At 44.1% G+C, this 24,154-nt stretch overlaps 1 protein-coding gene across 2 annotated transcripts in view; it reads left to right on the top strand.

Moving 5' to 3' along the window:
- Positions 1-24,154, top strand: part of SND1 (staphylococcal nuclease and tudor domain containing 1) — a 411,286-nt gene that overhangs the window by 258,878 nt on the left and 128,254 nt on the right. For both annotated transcript variants that reach the window (XM_032304558.1, XM_032304557.1), the window contains exon 15: positions 1,753-1,894. In XM_032304558.1, the coding sequence (XP_032160449.1) occupies positions 1,753-1,894 (142 nt within the window). The remainder of the gene's footprint in view (positions 1-1,752; positions 1,895-24,154) is intronic.

Below are 24,154 nucleotides of genomic sequence, written 5' to 3'. Positions count from 1 at the left end.
TGAGAATCTGCTATAACCTTCTTTTTATATTAATACCTGTGAGTATGTGTGCTGTTATTCTTGTAAGCACCTTTTTTTTTTCCTCCAGATAATTGTGTCCATATGACAGTGAGCAAAAGTCTGTTTCAGGAAAATATAGATTACTACAGTTTTGAGGGGAAAGGCCCTCTCTTCAGAGACATTAAGTTGCCTCATGATTTCCGATAATCAATTTAATAATTGTTGACTTACTGGTTCAGCTCATGAATAATGTCCCAGATTTAGACTAGTGTGGCAAAAGGATTTTAATCAGGTAGTGCTTTCTTTCCCATGGAGCATTTGTCTTGCTTGACTGTTCTGGACTTCAGCCAACTGCCAGGAAGGCCTTGTCCCACTGTATATGTAGAGTAGAATATGTGTTGCTTAAGTGTTCACCGGAGGAGTTCCCAACTCGCTAAAGCTCATTATTACCTTACCTTTTTACCAGTGTGCCATTAGAGACGCTGAGAATGGATGACTGTCTCTCCTTTTCTCTGAGAATCTGTTTGAAGGGAAGGATGAATCTCATTACTATAAATACTGTTTTCATCCCAGCCTACCTCACTGCTTCTGAATGAGAGGAGCCCCTCTGGCTGCTGTGAAAGCTCTCAAATACTTGATGGCTTGTTAAATTTTCATTATCTAATGTGCATTAATTTAGATACAGTAGCTCTGTTGCTAGGAGCAGAGTCAGAAAGGAAGCGCTTGGCAGAGTGCAGACTGCTTGTGTCGCAGGAGTCAGGGAAGTATGCAGAGCTCGCTGTCCTCAGAGGGAGTTTACAGTTCTGCTGGCTGAGCTGAAAACCTCGGAAATTTGGATGTGCCGTGACTACTCGCCCAGCACATGCACTGTGATGTTTTGATGCTTGCTTACTCTGTCATCTGTTTCATTAGGTTGAAGCCTTTCCTGAAAGGAATTGAAGCTCTCTAGCTGAGAGCTCGGAGGTTCAAAATGTCCGTGGTCTGGTTACCCTTGAGGGTAGAGGGCATGCACTTTGTGTTTTATGTGGGAAAAAAGTTTTAAAGTGCTACTTGGTTTCATGTGTTTTTCTTGCTTCTGTAATTGTTCATGCTGACACGATGGAGGTCCCCACTGAGTATGTCTTACTGTTAAGAGATTTCCCAGGCTGGGAACAGGAACAACAGTCTGCTCAGGTCCCAGCTCACCCTTGAAGAGCACATAGACCAAGGCTTGCAATGTAGGCACCCAAAGAAGACTGCACTCTTGATGTTCAGAAACAGTGAGCTCTGAATCTACAAAACCCATTGAAGGTTAAAGGTGAACTGGTTAAGGGGCTTTATGTAACACAGCCTGGGAAGCTTTTTTTTTTTTTTTTAAATGAAAACTAAAGGTTAAATTAACCTCCATGAAAGGCTGATATAGTCTTCTCCCCCTCGATTTTGTTGAAGGAAGAGAAGCCCTTTTTTGCAACCCACGAGGAATGAAATTTTCATTTCAAAGCACCTTCCTAACTTGTATATTCATGGAGTGCATAGTAAAAGAACAGTGGGAAGCACACAGAATGTTCTGGAAATTTCAGATTAACTCTGTTTCTTCTGTGGAAGTCACATGACTATCTTCCCTATGTCATAGTTTCAGGATTATCTGTTTTTCTGCAGGTATGTGCCAAGCTTTCTATGGTTTGCCAGACTTTTTGCCCTAGTACAGAGAGAGAATCATTTCCTTAGATTTTATGACTTTTTTTCTAACAATTCTTTTCTTTCATCCACCAGGATACCCAAAAAGCAAAGCAGTTTCTGCCCTTCCTTCAACGGGCAGGTCGTTCTGAAGCTGTAGTGGAATATGTCTTCAGCGGTTCTCGTCTCAAGCTGTATTTGCCAAAGGAAACTTGCCTTATCACCTTCTTGCTTGCAGGTAAGTCTTGTGTGTTACATGTTCCAGTAATTTCCTCCCGGAGCTCAGAGGTCATGCCTGGAAGTCACATGCCCTCCAGTGAGACCTCGAACCAGTCTAGGTGGTTTAGTGTCTAATTGAGATGTGAACACAAAATTGCTAAATTTAATCTCTCTGTCACTGCAGACCCAGCACTGGGCCCTCTTTTGCTCCTCATTTCTACCAACCACAGGGCATTAGAGTAGAGCAGCTTGAAAGACAACATGTATGTTTTCACAGCCCGAGTGAAGGGAATTCCAGCCAAAGAAAAATACTAATGATGGAATTCTCACAGTCGGTATTTCCCATTTGGGGTAGACCACTGCGCCATGCTAGTCATGGGTAGTCCACCAAGGAGCTGAGACACCCTTCCCTTATGTCTCCCTGGGCAGTGTGGTTTGTCTCTCTTTTATTCTTCTCAGCTGTTATTAGGATCCAGATCCTTTGTGAAACGTCAGACTATGACATTACCTTCCCAGGCTTCTGCATCTGTAGTGTTTCTCTGTTGCACTGAGCTTGACGTGCTGGGGCAAGCCACCCTTTCTTTGCTGACTGAATGCGCATCTCTCTCATCCTATCTTTTCTAGTAGCTTGATATTTCACAAGCCAACAAGACTGTATGATCTGTGTTCTTTGAGCAATTTACATTTATGCATTCAAGGAGCAGACTGCTTTATTTCTTCCCCGACGGCTGAGAATAAAGTTACTTATTTCCAGTCAGTACTTCACAGAGACTGTAGTCTTTGAGAGAAAGTGTCATTTTACTTCAACACTGCACACCCCACCCCTGTACACACAAACATTCACTCTCTCACAAAGGACATGATACTCCGCTGTGTTCTTACCGTGCACATTGCCTTTTCTGCTGACCCTGCTCCCTCAGCGCTTTTTCTGTTGGGATTCTTGAATAGATTTTGCCATGGGGGAAGAGAAATGGAAGACATGCTTGCTGTCCCCTGCCAGATTGCCTCGGCCTCCTTTTCCTAGAAGGCCCTGATAGTTTCTTCTTTGGATGAGGGTCTCCCTCAGGCCCTAACTAAATGGGCTGTTACGTAAGATAAATCACTCACTGAACACATGGCCGTGATGTTCTCCACTGCGGCTGGGCCACCACTTCTGGCTGAGGCTCTCTCACACTCTGAAGAAATTAACCAACACTGCACAGCTCTGCAGGCTTTCCAAGGGGACTGAGACGTATGACGTGAAGCTCAGGGGCAGCTGCGGAAAGGAAGAGCCAAACAAATCCATGCCGTACTGGGGGGTTGTACTTTGGTGCATCATAGTAAAGTGCGGGGCATTGTGGCAGTGTGTGACAGATACCATCTGTGCCCTTTACTGAAGATTTCCAGAGCAGAGAAGTTTCTTACCAGTGAATTCCTGTGGTTACAGAGTTTAAAGTAACAACCTGTTCTTTGTTCTATATCTGCAAAACAGAAGTATCCTCTGGACTCTGGGAGCTTTATCCCCCAGGTGAGCAAGAGAAAAAGTATCATTCTTTCTGGAAAACTTGGCCACCGGTCTATAGGGGAAAGAAAACATTGAAGGTCTGGCTTCTAAATTCAAAACTACTTGAATAGAACCAGCTCAGAGCTAGACCCATCCTGGCTAGAGATCTGCAGAACCCTTCTGGTTGTACTTTGTTTCCCATGGAGCATTTGTCTTGCTTGACTGTTCTGGACTTCAGCCAACTGCCAGAAAGGCCTTGTCCCACTGTATATGTAGAGTAGAATATGTGTTGCTTAAGTGTTCACTGGGGCAGTTTCCAACCCGCAGAGGTTCAGACACAACGCAGCCTGGTCACCCAGTTCCTGTGTGTACTTGGCATTATTCTAAGCTTAGCGATTCGAAAGATAGCACCCGAGTTAACTTCTATTCTGAAAGATAAATTACCAAAGCAAAATACAAGGTTTTACATTTTTCTCCTGCCATACTATGTGTGGTTATATTCTGCATCTTCTAACTTCTTTAGAAACCTGGCAAGGATACAGGACAGGGAGAAGTTGTAAGAGCACACAGACCTCAGTTTGAATCACAGCTCTACTCTGCACAAGCAGGTGACTTTAAGGAAGTTTTTTACTCTTGAAGCCTTAGCTCAGACGTCAGTTAACTGGAAAGTGTTTCTTGCCTCTTAGGATTTTTGTGCGGGTTTAATGAGATGTATAATGGGTTCAGAACAAGGCTGCCATGAAGTAGATTATCCATAAATCTGTTTCCTTCCTCTTCCTCACGATGACTTGGTGAATTCATAGCTAGAGCTCCTTTTTTTTTTTTTTTTTTTAAATAGACTTTATTGACAGAGATCACAAGTTAGCAGGGGAGGGGGAGAAGCAGGCTCCCTGCTGAGCAGAGAGCCCGACTTGGGGCTCGATCCCAGGACCCTGGGATCATGACCTGAGCCGAAGGCAGAGACTTTAACCCATTGAGCCACAACCCAGGTGCCCCGCTAGAGCTCTTCATAACTCTTATGTGCAGTAGTATATTGTGCAGTGTGTTTGCACGTAGCTGAGGCTCTACCATAGAGACTTTGACCTCTCAGTGGAAATAAATCAAGCAAAGTTGCTCTTCTAGCCTCCTCCTAAATGAGCGGAAAGCTCACTGATAGGAAGGCTACTGGCTTTTCCCTTTGAGTTTAGAAGGAGGAACTTTGCTTCCTGTTAAGACATCATCCTAGGTCTCTGGAAGCTCTGGAGGGAAGACAGACATGTAAGCAGACTGCAGTATTGGGCTCTGGGTGAGAGACTTCTTTATAAGGCACAGAAGTAACACAGAGGAGGGAGTCATCAGTTACTTAAAGGAAAGTCAGGGCTGTCTCCTTGAGGAGCTGTTCCCTGAGCTGCTTTTGAAGGACAAATAGGAGTTCACAATGTTGGGACAGGAGGGGAAAAGGAGATAGATAGGGAAGAACATTCTAAGTAGATGTTAACAGCATGGACAAAGGTGTAAAGGTATGATCTGTCGTGGTGTGTCCAGGTAACTGTGCCCCATTTGGTACTGGTGGAGTATAAGGAGTGAGGGGTTGGTGTGGGAATAAGCTGGAAATGCACACAGGATGTACCGTGGACCCTCAGAGTCACTGAGGGTATTGAGCAAGAGAGCGACATGCTCACACTTGTGTTAAAGTTTATTTTGGTGAAAACATTAGAATAAATGAGGCTGGAAGCAGAGAAAGTAGGTACAGAAGCAAGAGGGTGAGATGCCTAAAATCTGGCAGTGAAGAAGAAGAGAGGTTGGAAAAGCATTTAGGAGGAAGGCTTGATTATTCAGGGAATGATTGGATTTTTTGGTCAGAAAAGAGGGTGACATCGAGTGTAGGAGGGTAACTAACTCGCCCAAGACTTAACTGGGCAGACTAGGATATCCACCAGCAAGGGCAACGCCAAAGTAAGTATACGTTTTAGGAACAGATAATTGGTGGTTGGAGAATTAGGCGGAGAATCCTGCAAGTAATGTTCAGGAAGCCAAGAGAAGAAAGAAGTCCAAGGAGTTGGCAGTGTCAGATTTTACCTAAAATATCGTCAGTAAAAACTTAGGAAATAATTTTATACTGTTTATCAAATTAGTAAGTCACAGATGACCTTTGTCAGTGCAGTTTCATCAGAGTTGATTCAGCTAAAGGCAGATTACAGGCGATTAGGGTATAAATGTGGGAAATGAAGAGCAGAATCAAAAATAGAGTGCTTGTCACAAAATTCTAACAGAATGCAAAAGGAATGCGTAAAAGTGAAAGCTAAGGGGTCACAGTAACATTCTAAGGATGTCAGCAACTTGAGTACTTTTGTAACTAATTCTTAAGGTTGCAGCATAATATGGCATTGAGTTGGAAAAGCTCTTCAGTATACCTCTTGTTTTCATAATACCAATTACAGCATGTACAACGCAACAAAATCTTCTTGGCAAATAAGGATATAAAAAAGATGGAGTGAGAAAGTATCATGGGGAACATGAGAAACACTGGTCTGAATCCTGAAGAGGAGAGACAAAGAAAGGCTGTAAGGATTTGATTGGCAGAGCGATGAGCTAAAGGAGACAGTAGGAATAAAATGGCTAGAGAACAGGATGGAGGCAGTATCCTTAGAGGAGGGTCTCTTGGTCTCCTGAGATCAGCTACAACGAACACTGAAAGCGAGTGTAGACAGAGACATGGCATTCACATTGTGGGGTGTTTCACCTGGACAGTGACCCTCATGGCACAGCTTGCAGGTGTCTGTGGGGTGTCCTCTACGTCGTGGACAAACGGCATTCTGCTGGAAATGATGTCTCTCTGCAGCCAGGAGGGAGTTTGGGCTGTGATTCTCAAGGGGAAAGTCAAGATAATTGTTCAGCAATCCCGTATGTGCTGCTCTCATTAATCCCAGCCTTTCAGAGAGCCCTCTGGACTTCAAGGTGGGGTGGACACTTTCCATTTGTATGTGGCCTTTTTTGGGCAGACGGCCCCACAGCTTGATAGGGAGTGGCATTTGGCCCGAGCCAGCTGGCCTCTCTGTCACGGTTCCTGCACCCCTGTATGTGGAATGATTGCCTGGTCAGATGGGATAGCAGGTGGGGCTGGGCAAAGTCAGCTGTAGCTGACAGGTCAGTGCCTCCTGAAAGCTCTTGCCCTTTAGTCCTCTGAGCACCTGGCTTAGGTTTGGTCGGTGAGCAGGTGACCTTACAGCATCAGAACAGAGACAGTTGACGGTCCCTCTGCCTGCCGCTGTGGCCTCCTGTGCAGACTTCTTTCAGCCAGAGAGGCCAGCCGGGGCGTGTCCTGAGCTCACAGGGAAGCCAAGATCCCCGGGCTGCCCACATTCATTTGAAAGAATCCTTTTTCCTCACCTAGCATTTAGTGTGCCCCCATGCTTTTTCCTCCCGTTAGAACAAAAACAGTTTACCCCTGGTCTTTATTTTTCACTTATTTTCACATACCACGTGTTTCACATTTTCATTTCTTGTCTAAAGGGATACTGAGGTGCACCTATTTGCGTATCACTTGGCCTTTGGTTCACATTATTATTTAACAGCACCGCTGGGCATGGAGTGTGTGTCCCGGTGCTGGGTATGACCTTCACAGTACATTTCCTTATTATGAATTATTATCTTGGCTCTAGGGTGTCTGGGGCGTGCTAAGGGCATAATCCAGGAGGTAGTTCTGTTGACTGTACAGAGGCAGGGATCGAGTTTGCCTGGGAACCAGCTGCCTGAATTGGAAGAGAATAATAATTTGAGGTTTCAGTGCAAAGTAATCTAAGTAGTCTCGTATCAATTGTTTGATGTCTTCTGCTGAGTCATTGAGCCCACCCCATTTGCATTTCCATGCTCCTCAAGCTAGGACAGCAGTATGTGTGGGAATGAGGAACTGAGGCTGGTTCAGAGTGTGCAGGGGGTGGATGTCAGTCATCTTGGTTGGATCCCACGGTACAAATCACCTAGAAGGCGGCAGCCACCTGGCAGGGGTTTCCCATGTAGATCACAGCAGGTGACTTCTAATTAACCAGTTACCTAGTCATATGAAACAAGACTAGAAAATGAGACTTCCCTTTGCCTGCCCTTTGGCATTTTTTTTTTCCAATTTTTTCCTCTCTTTCTCTCTTTGATTACAACTCCCCTACTGGAGCTGCATTATGACAAGGGAGGCAGAGAGAAAAAGGTCCTAGGTATCTAGGGTTTGGTAAATTTTGATGGTGGTTGTGTGCATGATGGGTAAACTAAAGGTTCGGCTGTGTGTCCTTCCACCCAAATGCCTTTGAGGAAAGTATCTCATGTCCTTCTTTGATTTTAACACCTCTTCTCCAGCAAGTCCTAATAGAAATATCAACTGCCTGTTTCAATAGCCCAAAAACTTCTAATGAGAGAGGAGAGGGAAGGTGAACAGGAATATCCTCCCCATCTCTTGGCCCCAGGAATGGTGGATTCTCATTGATTACCAGGGCCTAACCAAATTACACAATTAAAGCCAATGCATGTTTAAGTGAGAAATCCCATTCTGCTATCACGAGGTGCTAATGAATCAGGCAGTTATGTGGTTGTGTTTGCTGGGCTTCTATCCTTAATTAAGCAATTACAGGGTCTGCTGATACTTATGAATTCCTTTCAGATGCTTTAATTGAATTGCAACTTAATGGGTATTTGTAAAGTGGGGTATTCTTTCTCTTGGGACTTGCCAGTTTGATTCCGTCTCCACTACCTACTTGCTTTCAGTTGGGTCCCATTACCAGAAATGGGCAGCTTGACCTGAGACTTTCCTGGAGCAGCTGTAGTCTTCACTTTTAAAGATACCATTGTATGAATTTTATGAATTACCTTCATGTCAGGAGGTCCTGGCGGATCAGTTGTTAGGAAAGCATTAGCACAATAAACAGATTGGGGGAGCTTTTTTTAATGAGACCAAGATTTTGCAAGTCCACCATAAGAAAAAGTAGTCTTTGATAGGTGGATTGTGGGTGATACGTAAATTAATATGGTAGTTGCTGCTTTCCTGAGTAGCTTTTAGCCGAGTAGTGTAGACAGCCATAAGAAAAACTTGAACAAGGAAAGATAAAAAGGAGTTATGAAAAGTATAAGCAACATACCATGGGAGTGCAGAAGAAAGAACAATTAATTGGGGAATGGCAAAGACTTCACAAGGGAGGTGGCATTTGAGCATCCAAGATTGGGAACATTTTCTTTTGGCAGGCTAGGTGTGATTCATCTAGGCAGAACAACTTAGCCGGTATCATTAGTTCTCAGGAAGAGTAGCCTCAAAGAAATGGATGCACTCATCAATCATTTTCCTCTCACTCTGCCTTTGTTCGGGCGTGGAAATCTCTGCTCTTCGGCTGCTGAGCGTGCAGTGCCCTGCCTTCTGCTGCTGTCTCTGCACATGCACTGCACTGCCACCCCTGGTCACATCATGTGGATGAAGTGTAGGCCTGGCCCGATTATCTCCCATCCCTCGATTGTGAATCATTCCCAGAATGAGCCTCGTCATGTTTGTGGGTCATTCAGTGGCATAGCTGTTTAATAATGTATTTCCACTGGACAATCTGCTAGGAATGTAGAAATACCTAAAGTCCAGGCTTTAAGCAAAGTAGTTGTGTCTATTGAGGTAAAGAATGTATAGACAGGAAGAAACAAAATACATTTTAAAGAAGGTAAGAGTAAGAGAAACATGCCTTTAAAACCATGTAAATGGAAACAACTCTGATTTTTATAAAACAATAACAGTATATATTGTGATAACTGTCCAAAAGGCTAAGGCCATCCTTGTTTCTAAGCCAGCGGTATAACATCTGGAGAGGGGTGGGGTTGAGTGCTGGTCCAGCCCAGGACAGGGCAGGCCTGGAGTGTGATCTTCTCTCTGGGGACCACCCTTTTGGGAAGGGAATCTGCAAACCACACAAGGATTAGAGGAGAGTGACCAGGATGGTAAGAGCCCTCAAAATGCCATGACCTGAGGAATAGTAAGTAGTAAGAATCAAAGGAGACTCCCAGGACGTACTGGAGTATTTCATGGTCCAGAGCCAGGGATTTGATCTGCTCAGGAGCCATTTATTTTGTTTTGTTTTGTTTTGTTTTGTCTTTTTGAGTCAGAGTAATAAATAAAGACGTCAATAAAAATAAGATTTGTTCAGCATGGTTTAATGGCAATCACAGACCTTGGAGCTAAAACTCTTAAAGACAAATTCTTGCTCTCCTGCCTCCCGATTAATTATTTCCATCAGATGGGCCTGCTCATCTCCGTATGATGCTGGGACCTGGAGGTGAGGAAGATGTCAAGGCCCGAGTGGGACCTGCAGCTGAAGGGAAGCATGGTGGCAGCCGTGCCGCCTTCAGAGCCCTTCAGACTGTTGGGTGGGGCCCAGCCTCCTGACTGGGGTGCTCAGCCCTTACCATCTTGGTTGGGTTTTCTATGCCAAGAAAAGAAAGATATTGGTTTCTCCTCAGCTGTTACTGGACAGGCCCATTCATTCCATCTGGATGGATGGGTCAGAATGAAAATAATCCTTTCCTCCCAAATCCTTGGACTCCTGCCTTCTCCTTGCTTTTTACTCTTGATGCTTTTGAGGGTTTGGTTTTGGTTTGATTTGGGGGTTTTTCTGTTTTTGTTTTGTTTTGCTTTGTTTGTTGAGATGAGGGAAAAAATACTCCTGGTGGGAATCAGGCAGAGCCAGTGAGAGCCAGTGGAGTAGTACAGAAGAGTCAGACCCCAGAGCTTTTCTCCCCGGAAGCCCTCGTCTATTCCTTCTCCTCCCTTCCCACTTGACAATTCTTTCTGAGTCTGTTTAAGGTTATTTGGGCTTCCAGGTCGTGGGTATGACAGGTAGGGAATGGGAAGCTTGCAGAAATCTGATCACTATTCTCTGATTGTGTGTTTCCAGTACCAGTGCCTGTCTCTGGTTGTGGCCAGATACCTCACTTCTAATTCTATCATGTGGCTTTTCTGGAAAAATCCATTTCAGTGTGGATCTCTCATTGTCATCTTGTCAGCCTGTTGGCATCTATCAACAGCCATTCAGTAGTAGTGGTGGCAAGCAGCAGATCCAGAATCGGGCTACTTACCACTACCCCTGGCCTGTGGGGTGTCCATTTGGCCAGCCTAATAGTGGAAAATGGCAGGACCTGGATGCAGGAGAGGGAGTGTAAATTGTATGGTAATTTGAAATTAAAGGCAAATGCTTTGAAATCTGGTAATGGGCAGCCCCAGGGTGAACAGTGCACACTGCCTATAAGACTTAATCCTGGTTGCTATGGGAACCACCTCTCACATCCCCCTTTCAAACCGAGATATGACTGGGTTTAAAAAAAGAGTTCCTCATCATGAAAAACTATCTTTGCCCCCAAACCCTAGACCATTGCTCCCCTTGGATTCCTTTCAGAAAGTTTTCCTCAGGCTTCCCCAACCTGGTGGGCTGTCTGTGCCAGTCTAAGCCTGGTCCTTTGTATTAAATTTCAGTGAATGGCACTGACATGAGAATTAGAACACACTGGGTGCCCAGTATGGGCAGCTGGCCCTGGCACACCTTCCTGCCGCCCCTGAGTGGGCACCACAGGTTTCTACTCAAGGAACTGGATAGAACCAGTAGCCACATGTTGCATGTCCTGATGCCTCCTGCCTGAGGGGCTCTGAGGAAGCCCAAGGATCTGCAGTTAGACTCAGTGCTGTGGGATTGGTCCCAGATTCTGATGTAGGGCTGCCAAGCACAGAACTTGTAGGAGGAAAAACAATTCACAGAAGTTCCTTTCCTATCTGGAAGGCGTCTGAGACACAACTGCATTCTCTGTCATATTTTTTCATCAGAGCTTTTCCCCATTTTTTTAAATTACCACATTAATCCAGACTTGGTAAGTTTGGGAGTTTTTTTATTGCTGCTTTTGTTGTTTGTTTGTTAACCACCCTTTGCCTATGATAAAATAAACGAGGTCTGCATCTCTCATAAGTGGCTTTTGATTTTTGGACATAAGGCTCCCTTTAAGGTTGGCTTCTAGGCTTCCAAGTGGGCTTTGGAGAAAATTTGTCTAAGCTTTGTGGATTCTCTGTAGTTTTTCCTTATTATACTTGTGCTTTACAATAGTAGTCCTGAATAAACCCTAGTAACTCCCATGCTTACCTTCACTGTATGTAGGAAGTTATTTAAATTGGCTACTTAGTCTACAACGGGTGGAGAAGTTCCCATTTCCCTGCCCTGGTGTGCCTCCTTTTCCTGAGCTTGTACATCTGCTAGTGATTTTTCTAGGGTTAATTTGGGTGTTTTTATTTTTAAATTGGAACATGGTGTCTGTCTCTTCTCTGTGTGTGTTTTGGATGCAGCCCCTGTGCTAGGCATGCGGTTATTAACTCCACTGATATACCAGTTCGCTCATTAGCATTTGCATTTTAAATTACAAGCTAGAGCAGACGACATTTATGCTATATTTGTACCATTGCCTTCTTCATGAATGATGTCGTATGTGCAGGGAATTCAGAAATAACTCCTCTAGGGCCCTGATATATTTTCGTCTCTCTTTCAGCAAACTGCTGTTTCTTTTCCACTCTTAATTCTCATTGTTTGATGGGGATTTTTTTTTTTTTATTCTGTTCCAAGTTTAGACCTATTTGTGAGTGCTCTGATTGGGAAGTGCTAATGACAACCCAAACCTTTGTATCAAAATAGGCATATTGCGTAGAGTGGCCATCTATCCCTTTTACATTGTGTTCCTGGGAGGCAGTGTGCCTTGATTAGAAAGGAGAGAATTTTCTCCTCCACAGTCCGGTTTGTCAGAAGACATGGTAAAGGGTACTTGTTCTTACTTGGATTCATGCTTCCATCCCTCTTTTTTAGAGTTGATTCATCAGTGGGTATCTGTTAAAGCTGTCACTGCATGGCGCCTACATGGGGAAGAAAGGGAAACTGCGTGCCTTCAAGGGGCTTATTTTTGACAAGAAGCATTTAGATGGCACTGCAGGACAGCACATACTCTAATACGGGCATGCCCGAGACCGTATGGGAGGTGAGCTGCTTAAGTGAAAGTTCAGTCAGTCCTCTTGGGGGAACTGTTACTCTTGCCCAGTGGTGAATTCAGCATCTTGATCACAAGAACCAAACGAAAAATGCCCAGCCATGGATCATGGACCTGGGAGTGGAGCCTTACTCGGCATAGGCGTGCGCAAATTAGCCTTAGCCAGTGCTTTGGATGGTTTCTGACAGCAGATTAGGGGCAGAACTCTGGCAGATAGGTCTGCATTCATGTCATTGTGCTGTTTCTCTGTGATCTGAAATTCTGGGTCTCTTGAGTTCTGTCGCAGGAACCCTTCCATTTGGTGAAGTCTGACTTTTGAAATATCATGAAAAATCCAGGGAAGTCACACTGGAAATCGGGCATTCTGGGCAAGCAAGCAGAAATTCTCCAACTGACACAAACAGTTTTTATTTTCTACCCTCTCTCCTCATGCCCCACACCTTCTCACTAAAGACCTTCTCTCATTTAGTCCTTGTTCTGCAAATTAGCTGCTGGAATAACCAAAACATGAGGAGTTGCATTTGAGGCTTATGATCTGAGTACAGATATATTAGTTTAGAACCTGATCCCATTAAGGCGTGTCATTGCCCCACATGGCATTTCAGACAATAATAAAAGAAATTACAGGGTTAATAGCATTTTAAACCTACTCTTCGTGTTGACCCATTTCATGCTATGAGAATGGCCTCATAGTAAACACTGCCATGTCTTATTTACTCTTTATTCCCTTAGCAGTTAGGTCTTACCTATTGGAATGACTGCTGGGAGGTTAGTAACTTTTTTCCAGTGTCAAATTGTACTTCACATCTGATACAGCTCTATATATTTTTCTTTGATTCTGTTCATTCATCTTGTAATAATTTCTTACCTGGAAATCTGCTTGATTCAGTGTTCTCCAAGAAACCCACATGAAGCACTACAGACATTGGCGTCAGATCTCCACATGGGCTCTGCCACCTTGTGAGGGGCCCATAGTCCTGTGAGGGGTTCTTCCACAAAACCTATAAGAGTTCAGGGATGATTCTCCTTCACAGTTTTACATTAGTTCCTTTTCCAAAAACAAAAGCACTCATGAAGTTCTTTCGCAAAGGTCACGAGTAAGACGAAACTGACAAAGAATTCTTACCTACCCTGTATCCCTTTTCTTCCGTGGAGATTGTCCCTGTTTGGCACACTTCTTATTTGCTGTGCACCTGAGTGGCTTCTGTGAGCTCCCAGCTCCAGATCCATGGGCCTTTGAGCTTCAGTGTTTTCTCTTAGTCTTTAGCTTCTTTTAGTCTTTGTGCCTTTTACCTGGCGAAACTGTTCTCCATGAACTAAGCTGTGCCTACCAAGGTGTACACAGATCGCATGGGGAAGTGCCTGGATCCCTGGAGCCTGGGAGTGCTGAGACTGGAGTCACCTGCGCTGTCCAGTGAAGGTGCATTTGGTTGTACGGTGGCAGGCATCTAGCGGGCATTCAGAGTGGTTATTCGGTAGCATCTGTAAATGCCGCCTAACAATGCTGGTGGAAGTGGTTGAGACAGACGGCTCACTAAAGAGCTGAGAAATCCCACAGCCTGTCTTTTGTGCCTTCATTGCTTGTGTTATCCAGGTGAAGGGCTGATTGCTGCTAGTCACTCCCCCTCCCACGACGCTGGGGCTCCAGAGAGGAGGGCTGGGGCTGCCTGCATTCCCCCAGCTGCCCCGCCATCCAGCCCTCTCGCACTTCTTGGCACCTGCCTCTACTATGTCGTCGGCTTCTGACAGAAACCTTGAATTAAGTGGGTTAGGAATAAACTGCTTGAATGCGTTTGTGCAAGATCGCTTCTCTCACCAGCTATCTGAAGTGCTTTTTGAAATACACGGGAGCCCTTTGTAAGCTGCTTTATAAGCTGTGAAGTCCATTGTTGCTGCTCACTGCAGCCAGAGTGTCTCTAACCTAAGGAATGTCGACTTGGATCCGGTCCAGGGCTTGGTATTGGAAACTCGCGTAAGCAGCAAAGCCGCCCACCAGAGTCACTAGCAGCTGTTGCAGGTTGGAGGATTTGCAGAAATTGAGATTGCTGTTCCCAGATATTGGCACTTGCCTGGTGATGAATGACCGAGTCTGTGCGAGGGGCTCTGTATGCTTTCCTTCCTTCGGACTTTCTTCTCAGCCATCCATTGTGGCGCCTGCTCAATGGCCCCTTTGTGGAAGAAGGCGGCTGAATACAGGGCTGAGTGGCCCGCCTCTGCCACCATCCCCTCCCTCGGTTGGCCTCAACTGAGACATTAATAATAGCTCTTTGATCCCCTCAACTTGTTCTGGGGGCAGGAATTTCATGGCACCATAGCACAGATGCCAGGGTCTAAGCATCTAACCTCCAGAGAGTAGAGAATGAACTTCACCTAAAAGAGAGTGATGTAAACTTTGTTTTGATTACTCTGGTGTCCTTTTGTCTTCACCTGCCTATCTGCACTAGCAGAGCCAGGGAGGTAAGACTGAAGACCAGAAAAAGTTTATTATGATAAAGTCATAATGGCTAGCGTGTTTATTTCTGATACGATTGACCCAGAGTGAAATTTCAGAGGGTGATGCCACTTCATCTAATTTCTTCTTATCACATGTACTTATGCATATTCATGTATGCATATGCCGAAACCAACGTTAGAATGTCATCTTCCTGCAGATTAAACAGCAGAAAATCCCACACTAGAGGCCTCTGTAAGACACTTCCGCCTTCCCGACTTCTACTCACTCGCTCGTGTCAACTTTTTCTTCTCTTTGTAGCACTTGCCATTATCTGGAATTACCTGGTATATTCATTTGCTCTTTTGTTGACTCATTGCATCACCAGAATGCAGGATACTTGCGGGCAAGGACCTTGTCTGTCTCCAGCTGCTGAAACCCTGTAACAGCCTCTAACACATCACCTGACCCAGAGTTAACGCTCAGTGGACAGTTCTTGGGTGAATGAATGAAAGAACACTGAAGTTTCTGGGCTAACACTCAATTGGCTTATTTTAAAATTCGGAAAGCAAAATAATTCTGTTCCCATAGAAAATAAGTGCTAGAGCCACAACAGCCCTAAAATAGCAAACAACACCAAACTGGGTATCTGTCCAGAGAACTGGATTAAGACTTAGAACTGTCCCCAAAGTCACTTAGCTTTCAATAAGTCACATAGCTTCTCTGGGCCTTGGGTGTTTTCACTGGGTTGAGGGAGTGGATTTGGTTTCTCTAGGGTTCACTGTAGGTCTGAATCTCAAATAATAATAGGTTTAACTTAATAGATATTTATGCTGTGGTTTAACTCATTTAATTCTTACCACAGCCCTTTTAGGTGGATATCATTACAGTCCCGATTTCACAAATGAAAAAACTGAGGCTTAGAAGGTAATTAACTTGCTAAATAAATAGTGCACACGTTCTTGATCCTACTGTGTGTGCTGTCATTTAGAGTGCAGTGCCCAAGTTGACGTCGAACTTGCTCTTCCCCTATTCTTAGCCTCTTCTCTTTCTCCAGTCTTCCCTCCTTTTGTTGCATCTGCCTATTTTCTCTTGTTGGCCAGGAATCAATCCCTCGGGGATGACTCAAAGAAGGTTAAGGGGATGTCGGTCGTGACCCTCTTTAGGAAATGTAATAAAGGAGGCATGAGATTTTAGTTGTTTTGGAATTTGAATTTGTTTTTTGGCCCTCCAGAGGACACCGATGGGAACACAACTAAGATGAGAGCATGGCTGGGCCGTGGGATTGTGGAGGGACAGGCAGGTCAGACCTGTGGGATGGGTTTATGAGCTGGGGCATGTACAGACAAATTAAACTTTAGCCCTGAGTAAGCAAAGTCCTAAGCCAGTTATTACTGCTCTGGCACTTCTAATGGGTCCTGTGCAACCCTTATAAATTATTCAGCTGCTTTACTAATAAAGTCTAGTCCTGGTGATACTTAAGCATAGCTTAGAACAGGTTAGAGGGACAGAATATGTGCTGACCATCGAGGTGCCCACCTTTCTAATTTGAAGATGAAAAGGTTGAACTGACTACCTTGAGTAGCAGAGTTTTGAGAGCTAATACATGAAACTGGGGTTGAAATGTTAACCTTGTAGACTAACAAAGGGCTTTCCTTGGTTGAAATGCCCGCTAAGTTTCCCTGGACCGATCTGCTGCACCTTTCACAATGTCATGATTACAGTGATTAAGTGCCCCAGGATATCCAATGTTTAAGCCTCAGGAGTTGTTGGGATTTCTTAAAAAATAATTCCTATAACTTAATTTTGGTAGTTTCAAATTTATAGAAAAATTAGTAGCACAAAGATCTTCCATTTACCTTTATTGAATTAACCTGTTGCCTCATTTGCTGTCAGTGTATTTTTAGAATCAGGAGATTGTTGCCAGGTTGCTTCCTATCTGTAAAATAATGTAAAATAATTTCTTCCATTCCATACAGGATATACTTAAAAAAAAAAAAAAGTTTGTGTCATCACCTTACTTGCTCCCTGGCAACAAACATGATGTTGCCCCATTTGGAAGGTGGGCTGTGGCAGCCATACATCCTGGCTATGCCATTTGCTTTCAGGTGTTGTGTTTAAAGGTCAGGCCTAGTGTCAGGCCAGTGGATATTTGTGGTCCAAAAGATACCCTTATAACAACTTTGGGGCCCTGTGAGGCTCCGCTGCTTCCAGGGGCAAGAGAGTTGGTGAGGTAGTTCTAGCCCCGTCTGGAAGCTACTGGGAGTGAGCACGCCCCGTTTCTCTGCATGCTTATTGTCTTGAGTTTTGCATGCTGCCCCTAGAAACGATAGGGGCTTGATAATCTCACTCCCTTTGAAATTTCAGTAAATAATGGATCAGATTAAAGCAAAATGATTCATCCACATATACCTACCTCCAAGTATGTTGGGGTTCTATGTTTAAGGTGCGCTGCAGATATCCGTGATTTCTTGATGAAGTCTGCATTTCTGTGAGTTGTAAGCTGCTGCAAGCTGCAGAACACCACGGAAAGGAATCTCAAGGCTGATGCTTCCCAACATGCCAGCTAAAAAGCATGACAACCTCTATTCAGGGACCCTGACCGCTTGTCTTGTGTTTCATGGCACAGAATTTTAAAAGTCTCTTTTCTCTTTGCACATTCTTATTCTTATTATCATATTTGCTCTTTTGCATCCACTCCCTGTCTTAGGTCTTCCTGAGTTTTCACTGAAATGAAAACTATGTTGGTATGTGTACTTGTTCTAATTACTTGTGTCTCTTTCGACATCATTGGGCTTTTTTTTTTTTTTCCATTCATTGGTGAATGGCCTTGATTTTATAACAGCAAGAAGTGTTAGAATAATGAGACTGGCATTATTAGCATTTATACATCTTAGTCAAGCATTTTGCCCCCACTGCTTTCCATGATCCTATAGGGGACTTCAACGGGATCGCTACCTTTCAGTGCAGCAGGAGATTACTCGACTTAGTAGAGTTGAGATAGGAAGCCTAATTATATGGGAATAAAGTAGGTGAAAGGTGAGTTTGAAAGACTTTAAAGGAAAGTGGGTAATAAAAAGTTCATCGGCCAAAGAATTAGAAGACCTGGTTTCTCATCCAGACTTTACTGCTTACTGTATGTAACAAGGTTCATACAGGTGTCTGCCCCCTCTTCTCTAACTTCCATTGGCCTGTACTTTTATGGGTTCTACCCCATTATTGTTAACTCCAGGATATGGTCCTAGCTTGTGGCCTAGGAGTCTGTTAAATGGCAGCTAACTTTCTTTCAAGCCCTAAAAAGCCATACTGTTATGAGCCCTTCCCCTTACTCTTATATTTTGTGTTTGAAATCAAGTCACTGACCAGTAAATTGAGTTGGTAAAGTTTTCACCTTGACATAAATGTGATCTGTGCAAGTAGGAGATGACAACTTCAAAGACAGTGAGCGTCTTCTCTCAGTTCATCAGATAAATACTCTAATTGGTTGACGGACCTCAGTTTTAAAGTATCCTGTGCTCAAATGTGAGCTAGCCAAAGGCTAATGCTAGCGCCATCGATCCAGTTCTAAGAAGGCCAATTAGGACCCTAATGAGATGAGTACCGAGGACTTCTGGGACAGCACCAGAGAGAAGTCTTGCTGCTGTGTTGAACTGTCTTACCTGCTTCTCTGGAGGCAGCCTGCTTGTTTGGGATGCACCTTTTGCTCACGTGTCTCCCATGTGTTCATGTAGGATCTGGGCCCTTTAATGGCCCAGCTGTCTAACATTTCCTAGTTCTCTTCTTGGTGGAATTATAGATTTGTTATGCTAAGCATTGGCTTTATCTGGAATTTGTTTTTCTTCTTCACCTGCCCAGTTTTTTTTTTTAAAGCTACAGATGTAAACACACAAGCTGAGAAACACTTAAGCTTAAAATTCTGTTAGAATGCTGGTTCGCCCACTTCACACATGAGGTATATTAAGGGTTCACCTTTAGCAACTACCCAATTAGTAATCGCCAATACTGCTTATATACAGTGTGGGATTGTTAACAGTTGCTATGAGAACCTTAACTTTTGCATTCCCTGACTCATTTTACATGAACAATGCAAATGTGAAGAGATGGGGGGGTGATGATATGACATGGAGCTGGCATATAAATGAAGCGCTTCTTTCTTAAATCACTTTGAATGGTAAGTTCTCAGTGATCATTCAGTTCTTCCACCTCCTGCTCTTATGGAAGTTTGTTTTCCCTAAATCTTTAAGAAGGATGCTCAAAAAGTTTGACCTTTATTTGCATTGAGCTTCAAAGCAGTTCAGGTTCAGTACTTAGCAGGAAGATTGCCTTTAATGAGCCACGTTTAGAGGAGGTGGATCTTAATCTCTTAACATTTGGAAGGGAGATGAGATGCGCCTATGCAGTGAAGAAAGTAAGTTTGCAGCCTTAGCTGTTAACATTCGAAACTGAATCACTCTCCCAGCAGCATTTAAGAACAACAGCAACAAAAAAATTGCGTGGGTTTCTTTTTGTTGTTGTTTTGTTTTGCGGGGGCAAAAAAGCATTTCATCTATGGCATGTGCCTGTGTTGGAATCTTGAGTTTAAAGGAAAAAGAAAAACAAACAGAAAAACACTCAAGTAGCTCAGAAGTCCTCTTTCCTTGTTTTGGACTTGATCTGAGAAAGAAATTCCGCTTCCAAACCAGGCTCCTTCCCCTTCTTTCCAGCTCCCTCCCCTCCTCAGGGTGAAGTGTGGGTTAGATTCTCTAAAGAAGGAAAAGGTGCTTCCTCAGCCTTTGTCAGCGTTAATTGCCAGCTGTGTTTATTGCTCTATCACTTTGTTTTTTCAATCCCTTGTTATTTGGTGAGCCTGGTTTTATGCTGAATAGATGATAAAGAAGGCTTAGTTCTCCCTCCCCTTCCCTCTCACTCCTCCTCCTCTCCCTGCATTTGAAAGGAGATTGTCACGCTGGCGTGGACATTCTTGATTTGCTGCTTGGAGCAGGAGCCTGGCCCTGCAATTGTCAGGATGGGCTGGAAACTGGCAGGTTCTGAACCACTTGTTGCTGTGCACTGTATTGTGTCCTCAGAGTCACAGAATGGCTCCCTGGCATTTCCAGCTGTGGCTTGAAAACTCATCACCCCCAGTGAGTTCTAGTACCATACGCTTCGCAAACCTGTTCAGTAGGTCTGGAGCAGGGCCAGGGGTGTATGTGACAAGGTTTCAGGTGATGTCATTGCTGCTAATTTGCATACCACTCTTAAATGGAAATGGTCTAGGCTGTCTTCCTGTTCTGGAGATTTGAAATATCCATTGCACACACCAAGCCTTAATGGCCAAGAGAACAGGTTTTGGAGCCAGTCCCCTTCTAGTCTGAGTATAGGCTTCCCGCTGGCTAGATATTGAAACTCTCTTTCCTCATTTAAAAAGGTGAGGATGAAATGGTGTGACTGGGTGATCAGCAAATTGATCGTGTGAGGTGCTTCTTATCCAGTGACCAGCAAAACCCTAAGTGGCCATTTTGACCCATACTTAATGCATGATTTGAATTCTGTTCACAGGAATGCCATCAGGGGAGGCCCCATCCTTCTGATATTTTAGGACAGTGCTGTATTTGAACCAGTGCCCTGCTTAGCTTTCTCTCTCAACTGTGAACCTGCAGCTGTGGTCTTACAGTTACGTTCCCCCTCTCTTGCTCACGTTAGCCCTTGCTTGTTAAGAAGTGATGGGCCCCCAGCACAGCATCATAGGCTGGTCTGTCTTTGCGGCCTCACCTTCTAGAGCTGTAATGGATTCCTGCCTTGATTCCTGTACTCAAATCCTCTGTGTAGAACGGCAGAGTGGGGACCCTCCATGAAGGGTCCCCAGGCGTTGTCTTCAATTGCAATGGTAGTTGCCAGTTTAATCTCAGATGTACATGGTTATACACTCTGAAAATAGAGGGATTCTGTGTCTGCAAAGGAATTCTTTCCAGGGAATAAAGCTTACTTGTTTAGGACAGAGTGTGATGGTTAAATGTGGAAGATGAAAATGTGGGACTGAAGTGGTTGAAGAGCATGCCCGAGATCATGGGGCCTTTCACACATCCTGGTCCATTCCTTTGTAGTGAGTGTGGGAACCTCAGCAAACCTCAGGTATTCTCTTGTATTATGGGGTGAGGGGGGCCCTACTTTCTCTAGGAGAAGATGCTTTCATTCTTACTTGGACTTACTTGGCTTTGCGTTTGGAAAATCCACATTTGCCACACTGAAGTGTAGCGAGCTTCTATTCATCCTCCACTTCTCTGCTGCTCATTTTTCCCAGAGAACTTTCCTGGCTCCTGGACTAGAGTGAGCCCTTCCCTCGCATTATTCCCTTCTGCTCTGTTATATTTCTTATGTAAGTCCTCTGCAGTAGATGCTACGCTCCCTGAGTCTTTGTGTTGCTTGTCTCTATTGTGCCCCCAGTGCTTATTTAACTGCTTATTTAACACAGCCCCCGGCACGTAGTAGGCACTCAGTAAATCTGTGTTGAGTAAGTGGAAACTTCATCTGCTTCTGGAGCCATGCATTTTTCAGTGGAAAATGGGAAGCAATAAAGTGATGCATAGTCTTACATACAAGTTTGTCATGTAGCAGCTCTGACCTTCATTTCTCTTGGATATCATTTCCAAGATGCTCCCAGACTTTTGTTCTGTAGGTGTATTTGTGGCACCAACATGCATCTGTAAGATTCTCCTGAGAGTATATTCTGCCTCCAGGAACCAGGACTGTACATAAGTAGAGATCATCACTGATTTCCAAAGAGCAGGCATCAGCCACAGAGGGTGCAAATTGATGGAACAAGCTCAGGGAACAGGAGAAAGCAAACTTCACTTAGAAACTATTAGCTCTAGGCTAAAAATTAAGAACTCTTAGCTTTCCTGTATTTTTCAGACCCCATAGCCTTTGCAGCCTCTGGAGATTCCTGAGCAGATCCATCAGGCACGGAGGAAAACAGCTATGTTAGATTTTATGGCCATTTGCTTTAGCTTTCCATGTTACTCTTTTTTTGACATGACAGTCTACAACAATCCAGGTTTTTTCTGAAGTTGCTTATCAAAATTGAAAGTGTCAGATACCCAGTGTTTTAAGGCCAGTAATTAATTAGGACATTTTTTGTTTATGTAGATGCCTGTAAGACATCTTTATCAATATAATCTTGACCTTTTTTTCCTAGTACAGGTGATTATAATGCAAGTAAGAAGATTGTACAGTTAGAAGAAAGCATCTGTGAGAAAAGTGATTGACTCACTCCAGAGTTTCCCCTCCCTCCACCACCACTGAGGTCTGCTGATAATAGCAGAGGGCCGTGTGCTAGAATGTTCTTTTCCCTCTGGTTGAACTTTTCCTCCCTCCAACTTTACCACCCACACACACTTCTCATTCAGAGATTCCCCTTCCAATCTCTTGTAGTTCAGTCCCATTTCCTCTTCATTTATCCCAATGACTCTTCTTTTTCCTGCCCCTAATCTTTTTTTTCTTTCCCTCTTCCCCCTAGAAATACACTTTTCTTCTGCTTGGCTTCTGAACCAGTCTCAGGACCTATGTTCAGTGCTTTTACAGGGATTGCTTATTTAATCTCTCTTAACTTTCTCAATCTGCCCTTTATTTAATTTACTGTTGCAATGATAGTTTGGGGGATAGTAAAGGAAATCAAGGAAAAGTTTTAAATGCTTTGAATCAAATGAAATTATTTTTCCTCTTACCATCAGTGAATCCTTTTCACTTAGATTTGAAGCTATTGGAAAGCAAGTCTTGTTAATTTTCATTTATTCAGAGGCTGCTTATCCAATTTGGCAATTATCACTTCCTTCTCTGCGCTCTCCTGCTGCTCCTCTTATCTTAGCCTTTTCACTGTTCCTCCTCCACCGTAGGGAAGGAGAGGGGAAAAGAAAGAAAAGAAAATTTAAACAGTAAATGTTGTTCCTTATTTTTAATTAGATTATTCTGAGGCAATATGTAAAAATTGACAACAGTTAGGTTTAGGAAATTGGATTGACTCGCAAATTTACTGTCTTGTAAAAGTTCTCTTGGTTTTGTGGCCAAAGATGGATTGAGTGATTGATGGAGACAAGGAGATACAGGGGGCAACTGCGTGAGTTCCTCTCGATGGAATGAATCTGGCAGAGCCTGTCTCCCTCCCTCTCTCTGACAGCTATTTAGTGAACGTACACTGTATTCCAGGGACACAGCAGTATACAGGACAAAAACCCACCTTCATGGAGCCGACGGTGGGTTTTTGTATGGCGTTGCAGTACTGAGGTTTTGATTTGTGGAAATAGTATGTTGATTCCCCCCACGATGTAGCACATGGACCTCCTGAGAACAGGAGCCTTTGTTATTAGTACTCAAGTAAGAGTGTCAGTCTTTCCTTCATTGCTGCTGGATTTCTTCTGTGTGATTAAACAGTGGCTCTGCTGCACTCTTCAAGCAAGGGATTGCGTGAGACCCTGGGGAGATTCATTTCATCCTCTAATCTCTTATGTCTTCAGTTCTGTCTCTGTTTCCCCGGAAGCTCAGTCTCCATCCATGTGACCACTCTCCAAGAGCGCTGTGTTTGTGTTGGCAGAAGTTAGGATCTGGAGAGCAATACTTCTTATGGATTAATTGCCAAAGTAATTATATTGTAAAATAATACGCATGATTGATACTTAATATATCCCTCTCTAGGGAGCTGGAGAGCTGCATTGATTTGGAGAGAAGAGCCAGTTGCTTGTTGAGGAGCAGAGCTTTGTGTGAAAAGCCAAATTAATGGCCTGGACTTAAAAGCAGAAGCAGATGCTGGGAGGTGGTTAGAGGTTAACCACCTTCCTCGTAAAGGGTGTTGCACAGGAAGGAGCCCACCGGTTACGCTCAAGAAATGTAAATCTCTTGGAGGAGCTGGCTGGCAGGTGAGAGAAGAGGTAGCCAGCCCCCTCACCGAGAACCAGCATCTGTGGTGTCTGCAGTGGGGTTGCCTGATTGAGAATCTCCTCCCCAGCCCTCCTGCCACCACAGCTGGTGCTGGTTTGAAGGATACTGGCTCTGGAGCAGCAGCTCTGTAAAGTCTCTCTTCTTTCTTGCTGGAAAGAGCACATGCAGCCTCTCTCCGTGTGGGCGACGTCCACATAACGAGAGTGCCTTCTTTATTTTGGGCCCATGAGCTTGCGTAACGTGCCTATTTAACACCCTCCTAAAAGTGCTTTTCAGCACATGAGCAAGTAAGGAAACCCACTAAATCCTGCCTCTTCTGGGCCCGATGGGCTGTTTAAGGTTGTTCTTGCTGCCGTGTATTTATGGACAGGGGCTGGAGTTATGACATTTATCTCTGTGGGTTAGGGCTCTGATCTATATCTGCCTGCAGCTCAGAGCTGCGCCTC

This window comes from Mustela erminea, chromosome 11 (assembly GCF_009829155.1).
Source record: "Mustela erminea isolate mMusErm1 chromosome 11, mMusErm1.Pri, whole genome shotgun sequence".
NCBI lineage: Eukaryota > Metazoa > Chordata > Mammalia > Carnivora > Mustelidae > Mustela > Mustela erminea.
The sequence above is the reverse complement of the archived record's forward strand: the minus strand, read 5'-3'. Positions and strand labels throughout refer to the sequence as shown.